The sequence below is a fragment of the Hydractinia symbiolongicarpus genome, chromosome 10 (genome assembly GCF_029227915.1).
Source record: "Hydractinia symbiolongicarpus strain clone_291-10 chromosome 10, HSymV2.1, whole genome shotgun sequence".
Classification (NCBI taxonomy): domain Eukaryota; kingdom Metazoa; phylum Cnidaria; class Hydrozoa; order Anthoathecata; family Hydractiniidae; genus Hydractinia; species Hydractinia symbiolongicarpus.
The window spans coordinates 1,397,872-1,406,523 of NC_079884.1; the positions used below are offsets into that span (position 1 = coordinate 1,397,872).

At 29.1% G+C, this 8,652-nt stretch overlaps 1 protein-coding gene across 1 annotated transcript; it reads right to left on the minus strand.

The window, feature by feature from the left end:
* Positions 1-420: 420 nt before the first annotated feature.
* Positions 421-8,417, minus strand: LOC130662386 (uncharacterized). The gene is made up of 9 exons (XM_057461247.1): positions 8,146-8,417; positions 7,721-7,825; positions 6,672-6,812; positions 6,052-6,215; positions 4,885-5,004; positions 4,387-4,554; positions 4,027-4,305; positions 2,252-2,368; positions 421-1,036 (listed from the first exon to the last, which is right to left on the minus strand). Exons 3-9 carry the CDS (start codon positions 6,788-6,790, stop codon positions 762-764), a joined length of 1,242 nt encoding a protein of 413 aa, XP_057317230.1. The 5' UTR covers positions 6,791-6,812; positions 7,721-7,825; positions 8,146-8,417; the 3' UTR covers positions 421-761.
* Positions 8,418-8,652: the final 235 nt, after the last annotated feature.

The window sequence follows — 8,652 nt, forward strand, 5'->3', positions numbered from 1 at the left end:
AAGACTAACATAAAGATTTACAGGGTTGAATTTAGTCAAAAGGAAAAAAGATTAATTTTAAAATATTTGTTTTTATAATTATTAAACTGGCGCTGAAAAAATAATACAGTTTTTAAAAAACGTAAAATTCCAAGTTAATTAAATAAATAAATAATTTATATAAATATTGACTGATATAGTGTAACATTTACTCCCTCACAACACTAATATTTCAATGTTTTACATTATTCCTAATTAAATAAAATATAAAATAATAATACAAGGTTTTGTCATTTATAAGTTGAAATATTTATTCTAACTTTAACCACGTTTAAAATACACCTTTAAAATACGCAGCTACTGTGAAAACTTGATAAAAATGTAGAGTAGCTATACAGAAGAGCTTTCAAAAAAAATGCAATTACATGATTCTGTCTGTATTATAGAATTCTTAGCGATACTTTGGTTGGAAGCAAAATCAAAATTTCCTATGATTTAATTTACGGATTTAAATGATTATTTCTTGTGTAATACAACTTACATACATCAGTGTACATTGTGATATGGTGCAGTTTATATCTTTAATTGTTGACATTTATCAAATTAAGATACATTTTTTGTTCTTCTTCGTATAAAGTGTTACTCAAAATGTAAATAACAATGATGTCATAAGTTATTTTTCCACAAAAGTCTATTTAATGTAAAAGAAAAATATGAGTAGAAGTTTTAGCAGCATAAAAAAAATTGTTGTAAAGATTCGAAAATAAAAGAAATATACATAACTAATGTGTGTTTATCGTTACTTCATAATTCGATGTGTTTATATAATCATTGGATGACTGATCCCGATCATGATTCAAATCAGCATAAATATTCTGCTCAGTTTTATGTAGATCCAAGTCTGCGTAAAAACTATCTTCATTTGAATTTATGTTTTTTTCTTTCCCCTTGTGCACGTTGTAATAAGAAGTATTTCCTTTTGGAGTAGCGCTTTTTATTTTTGCCTTGTTTGCTTGCAACTCTTGCTTGGTATTGTTGTTGTTGCTACATATGATACCTAAAAAAAAGCAATCAGTATTCGTGAATCAAAATAAAAATGAAGATAGAAATACGTTTTAAAAGTAAGCATGAAAGACTATACACCTCTACGATAGATAACTTCATGGACTTAATGAGAATAAGAAGAATTTGAGTAAATTATGAGTATTTAAAGCTTTTAAATTTTTCTAACTACATAAACTTTTAAGTAAGGAATGGAGAGATCGAATCAATATTTTGTTTTAGTATCTTTCATTATCTTTTAGTACGAAAATTAAAAAAATTTAATAATTGTAATTCCACTAAACAAACTCAAGCCTATCTTGCATTCATAAAAACAGTGGTATATTTTAGGGTGGTCACTAAGCCTGTAACTATAACATTAAAATCTTGAGAACAAGAGAAGATTTTTGAGCCAGCGTTACTTTTAACAAAAAATGCAACCTGCTTAAAGCGTGTAAAATGTGTTATATATATGGCAGTAAATGTATAACTAAAATCCATGACAAATTAAAAATATAAGCATAGTGAAAAAGGCTAACACCAATGCGATTGAACTTTTTTTGTAAATACACCACAACACAAGCATATGGTAAATTTAAACTCACTAAGTATTTTCGTTTTGCTAAACAAATAAAATCGAATATCAAGGATTATTTTTTCAGCTTTTCCTTCTATTTTCTTATTTTTGTTTTTCTGATAATTTGAATTTACCACTTTTTTACTTTAACAATTTTAACAAATTTTTCGAAACGTTAAAAATGAAACTTAGATTATAAATATTACAAATTTTTAGACATTATTAAGATTGAATGTGTGATTAACAGATTTTTGGCCTGAATAAAAAATTCCATCCGAATAACCTCCTAGAGGCTGTTTACATGAAAGCCAAGCCAGCCTGGTTGCAGGGTCAGCCCGTTTGCAGTGATCTCGCCTGAGTGCTATTTTTTAAGGAATTTAAATTGCGTTTGAATGGAGAAGCGAGCTTGCCCCTTACCGAGATCTCACCTATTTTGCTTTAGTAAGCAAGCTAGATAAAACTCCATATAGACAGTAACAAGCATAATGGCCCGCCTGGGCAAGATGGTTTATTATGCTCACATAATTAAATTCTTTTGTTATGAAAATTATTTCTTTTGTTCTGCATTATTTAACGTATTCATTGTCTAGATCCAGCCCACCTATATAAATAGTCCGTAAAAAAATTAAATGCATTAATATAAACATAGCTTACCTCTATGTTTCAGACAAGCAATAAAAATGATAATAATAATTTGCGCAACAATAGCTGTAGCAATGGCTCCAATGATCAGCAATCTTTTATCATCACTATCTTTAATACTCGGGGAAGCTAGAATGTAAGAAAAAAAAATGCAATATAACTGACAACACCTACTGTAAATAATAGTTGCCACCAGTAACAAGAGAATTCGTACCAGGATTGCAATTAGCCTTAACAACACCAAAATGTAAGAATAAGAAGCCAAAATTTTTTCCATGACTTAAATTGGGAGCAGACAGGCTGTCCTACATGTAAACATCCACTTATACAGTTAAAAACATCAGAAAATAGAAATGCAAAAACTTTATTTAAATCTTCACAGAGGTTTAAACTTTTATTTTTTTTAAAGAAGTGCCTTGATTTTTTTTTAATTGAACTGAATAAAAATTTCTCAAAAGATTTGTCACATTTATGTTGTTGGCATTTTGTCACTATTTATTTTGATCTATTAACAGCACATTGCTTTTGACATATAACTTTACAATAAAAACAACTTATGGTTATACAATCTTGGTGAAAATAAGTGTAGATAACTACGGATTCTTTTATGCTCATCTCTCAAGAAAATATACAGACTATTTCTATATCAGATTCACACAGGTTGAACTTGTCAACGTTTACAGTGGATCCTAATTCAATTAGGTGCTAAAAGTTGCTGGAGTCAGCAAAATTATTTTCGAAATGGATTATTTCGTTTTGGCATGTTCTGGCTGCAAAGTAATTGACACTATTGAGGTAGATAGATAAAAAGCCTGAAAACTGTAGGGACAACTGTAAAATGTCTTGATACAAACTAATTCCAGGTAAAAAATAATTTGATGGCAACATAGGGATTATAAATGACATCACCCATGCCAAGATAATTTCTCATAAGTTACTGATGCTATGGTTTTGATTTTTGGTGGACTAGGAATGGAGGTAGGAAGACGGGTTGTTAAAAATATCTAAGGGTTTGTGTTAACACAAACACATTTTTTAATATAATTTAAATATCTAATTCATCAAATAACAACTAAAGAGTAGTTTTGAATAGTTAAAAAATTAAAAATATTGTTGTAATCTGGCATTATTTCAAAAAACTACTGGTCTTGTATATGCTATAACACACTATTTGTGTGAAGATATCTATTATTACGTCAAAGTTCAACGCTAAAACGGGACATGCTGTTATATTATCGAAAAAAATTGTGCTACTTCAAAAAAAAAATATCTATTTTCTTAAAAAAAAAAAACAAGAAGTATTTAGAATGGTGTTTTAAGCGTCAAAATATATTTCTTTTCCTGTTTTATTTATCTATTTTTATGATAGAGAGAAAATCTCTGCCATTTACATAAAAATGTATATGTTTAAAACACCAAATTTTACTATTTTTCCTATTATGAGTTTAATTTTTTTATACCTTTAAGTTTTTAAGACAGAATTTCACAAGGCGGATTGTGAATAACAAATTTGATGAATACAAAATGTGCAAATTTAAAATGTCTAGAAAAAAAGTGAAAATTCAACTTTGGAACCGCTATAATCAACAGTTTTGAGCATAACTACACAGTGATAAAAAACAATCTACTCCACAAGAGACTTTGTTAAAACAAGGTGATTTGCTAAAGTGATATGCCCAAAAACAATTTATTTCTGTGTCAATAAAATAAATGTCAAACAGGGAAGATTATACAACACTTTGAAAGTTCTCTTTTCTCATATAAGTAACAACACCATTTTAACTAACCGTTAAGTCCTAGAGGTTGACAAAACGATTCAACTTCTTGATAATCGGTATATGTATCATTTTCAGCACTAAAACATTCTCTTTTCTGAAGGTCAATACACTTGTTTCCAGATGGTTTCCTAGATATTATAGACCATTCTTTACAATTAACAGCTATTTCTCTATATTCTTCATGTGATGCACCTGTTAAAGTATTATTACATTGCTTTCTTTGCACTAACGTTTTTTTTGCACCTATTTTAGAAATTGTCACCCACTCAGAACATGTCTGTAAGCAACCTAAGAAAAAAAGAAAACCAAATTTCATAAAAAAAGACAAAGAGCAAAAATACAATCAAAGTCGAATATAAGAAGCTTTACCTTTGTAGTAACAACCTTCTGACAAGCAAACATTGCACGTATTATTAAGAACTTCTTCCCTTGTGCAGACATATACTTTTAGTTTTAATGGATATCTACCATCTTCAGTTGCATTGCAACTTCCACCAATCATATTGTTTATATTTTCCTCGGTTCGAAAACCAGTGCCTAGGATAAAAAAGGTGATCAGATAGGTTTGATGTGTACGACAAAAAAATTATATAATCCTTAAAATGAATGCAAAGAATATTAAACTGTGCACTGAAGAGTACATCTAGTCTGAAGTTGCAAATGCTTCAAGATCAACTATCCTGCTTCATTTTAAATGTTGTTCCTTTGGAATTATTGACTAACTAGGAAGTGATTTATGGAACAGGCTGCTACAGGCATATTTAGCAGTTTATATTGCCGTCAGAATGGATATTCTTTAAGGTAATAAAACTTTCAATTAGTTAATCTTTTTACTAGTGATGCTGAATTGAACAGAGGAAAACTTACCAATAAAATAATAAGTGTGACCTTCAATAAACTGCAGCTGGTCAGGAAATACAATATACCGAAATACGATACGCCAATAAGTACGTGAATTTTTATTACAATTCAAAAACTTCCAACCACCTGAAAAGTGATTTAAAAAGTGATAGTTACAATGTCTACTGCCAAATTTAAACAAACAACAACTTAGTTCACACATATTTGGTTGATTTTTGATGTCATTCAGTGTACATAGCTCAAAAATATTTATGAATAGATGAGCCCACACACGCGCAAATGCTATCCAGGCGTGCAAAAAGTGGACATTGCTTTTGAAAAATAGCAATGTTCACCTGGAAAGCTATTTTAGAACATTTCTCTTCTTCATTTTACTGAATGATTTAAACATTGAACATTATTCATTAAAGTTTGGTTTGTGTCTTCTTATGGTTTTACAACTTAAATTATTATTCAGTATAATTCTAATATCATTTTTGTTTAATGTATTTAAAAAAGGATATTATTTTTAAATTATAACAGGAAAGAGATTTAAAGAATTCTTTTTTTTTCCTTTATTAAGAAATGTTACACAATAATCCTATGCGAAGAATGTTGCATATTGCTCATTTGCAATTTAATTTTTGTCACAATCCCCTGAAAGACCTGTTTTTAAAAAACATTGCTAGTATAAATATTCTGCACATTCTCATTCTAATTTGATTTTTTAAAAACGAATATTTATAGTATAAGTCTTTAAGTAAAAAGAATATCTTGAGGACCAAGGCTCACAAATTTAAAAAATGTACACAGTTCTTTTGCACACTGTAACAAACAATTTAGGCCCAACTTGTTATCAATCGTTAGTTCTCCTATAAAATTAGTGAGTTTACACTAAAGTTACATTCAGATCAAATAACCTGAAATATGTAAAATTAACTGCCATTTTCACACCAAAAAAGTCATTCGGACTACTGAAGCTTTAAACAAATGACATCTTCTACCAAATGGGCATTCAGGAACTTTATGGAATTAGCACCTGTTTAATTCCCCAGCCCTTTCATTTATTCATTAATTCTCATTCTCATTTTTTTAAATGGTATTATAGGGTACAATACATAATACATATATTTTGTCAGAAACAAAGAAGTATGTTTTTTATTGAATTACCATTATTGTTATTCTAAATCTTACCAGTTGCATTGCAGGTATCATATGCTTTCTTGTCTTGATCCAAGAAATAGAAATTTTCATAAGTGTCCTGATAATTGGCATAAGCATGATGATCAGCATTAGGACAAACAAAATCTATGTAGTCGTCTTGTTCTACACGAATAGTGTGATCCTGACAAGCAAACCTAAACATACGTGTATAAATACAAGGAAAACTAAATTTGCTGAAACTGACAGAATTTTTGAATTAGAAACAGATAAGAAACAGAGAAGAGCAAGAAAAATGGATAAATGCAAAATCATTACAAAGCAATTAACTTTGTACCAGGACTTGTAAATGTGGTACAACCAACAACTTACACAGATGCATTAGACCATCCAAGGACAGTAAAAGTCTGCTCTTCCTCAGTTCAGGTGTCAGGAAGTTAAACAAATAGTCAAAAACAGTACAATGAAGCTTTATAATTAACTGAGACTCAAAAAGAGGTCTGAAAATGGAAGCACAGAACTTTTACAAATCTCTTAATATAATTTTGATTAGGGAGGCATGAAATTTCCTGTGCAACACAGTTAAGAATAATAACAATTATAATGCTGATAATTCTATTCATGATAAACAACAAGAAAAAAAGAATACTTACACATGGTTTCGAGAATGTACAACAATAGATGGTAAATGTTGAGTGCGATAACCAAACGTCAGACTTGATACCAAGTGTGCGAATATTAAATAATATTTTGTTGTTGCGACTTGACTCATTGTTTAATTAACTTCTGTTTTTCTAAAAACAGGTCCAGGATTATGTTTAGAGATTGAGTACTTCTTAATTATAGAGGAATATATTAGCAACAGCACTTGAATCAAGTTTTTTTTCCGGTACCTACTTTCACGTGTAAACGCAAAAAAATGAAACTTCTTTTTTAAAAAAAACAAGAACTAACAGGCAAAACTGTCTAAATGAACTTAAGGCAACAGTCATGGCTGCATTGATACCAGAATTACATATGACAATTAAAATATTTTTTTTAAAGTTTTTTATAACTGTTTTTTTAAAGCTAGTGTTTGTTATAACTTGGCTTCTTAACAAACAAATATGTTTATACAATAAAAATTATCAAACTTTCAAAAATTCTTTCAAATTAAGATGGTTTTGTTCTTTAAAATATCCTGTATACCAATTAAAAACAGGTCAAAATTTACTTACCTTGGCTTTACCTTAAAAGGTGTCAGAAATAAACAGAAACACAAATAAAGAAGAAAATGATAACGTTTGGTTGTGTGCCACTTTCTTCTTTAAAAATCATTTAACCTACTTAAATCAGAGGTTAATGGTGTTAGTTAAGGAAATGGTAAACATTTAATTACCAGGTGACACTGGCAACATTTTTAATTGCAAAATTTCACAAAGCAGTTGCCCACATTAACATGTTTCAATTGTCCTCCCTACTGCAATTTAATAGTTATAAACAAAACCATTAGGGGCAATGATTTAGCATTTAAATGACTTTACATTACTATACAGGTAATTTTTTTAAATATTCAATAAGATATTCGGCTTAACTAACTTTACTATAATTTAAAATACATAATCTTGATGTAGTTTTGCAGAAAATATTATTTTCCTCTCAATAAATCTGATGTACTTTATATCTACATACTTTGCTAAATTAATATAGTATCCCAAAATACCTTTTCTCTTCTGCAACAAAATCCAGTTGACATTATCTGTGCTGGCAGCTCCAGTAGCTATGTATTTATATACACCTGCCATTGTATCTTCTGCATAAAGTATTTCTAAACAATAACATTTCTACCAAATTATTTAAAATGTTGTTAAGTTAGAGGACAAATGAAACCACCTTCAATTATATTTTGATAATAACAAACAACTTGCAAGTCACGAAAGATATAACACAAACTGATCGGTGCCTGAAAAGATTTTGCTAATCTAGTCAAAATTTCATTATTACAACTACAATTTACAAATTTGAATGATTGTGGAAATTTCTGCATCAACAATATTTTGGTATGTTTTTGTTATTTATGACTGGTAAAGTTGATAGTTTAAAACAGTCACAAAATTACAACTAGAAAATATTGTATGCAAATCAAACCTCGAAGATGGGAAAACAGAAGTTGATGTAATTATCTCTTTCATGCTCGGATCCCTTTTTTATAAGAGTTGGTTAACAACATCAATCATTTATTTTTTTTCATTCCTCGCAATTGTGTTTTGATCCAGAAAGTGTGTTATATTCTTCACATAGTCATTAAATTGTGTTAATGCACGAGTTCTTTCTTGAAGGTATGATTGAATAATAATTTTGATGTATATTTTTAAAATATCTAAATATATTATTTTTATAAAGCAACAACTTGTTTTCATTTAAAAACAGCAAGTAAACAAGACTGGCAACAAAAATAACATTCACTCTATTCAATGTGTGAGACTATACAGATAACAATTTTTAGACAGATAACTTGATCAGTTTACACTACGTCCTTCAAAATCGTTAGAAATGTACAAATTTTATTAGAAAATCGAAAACATCGTCAGTTTAGTACGACATTTCGATGCAAGTCCGATATCACCGTTAGAATCTCAACCACACCAAGTTTTT

Bases quoted from the DNA above. Each gene is read 5' to 3' on its own strand.
- LOC130662386 (XM_057461247.1), bottom strand. From the start codon at position 6,790: ATGAGTCAAGTCGCAACAACAAAATATTATTTAATATTCGCACACTTG. The intron at 4,555-4,884 runs GTAAGTTTTCCT...TTTTTATCCTAG, and splicing joins TCACACTTATTATTTTATTG to GCACTGGTTTTCGAACCGAG. The intron at 2,369-4,026 runs GTTAGTTAAAAT...CTTACATTCTAG, and splicing joins TCAACCTCTAGGACTTAACG to CTTCCCCGAGTATTAAAGAT.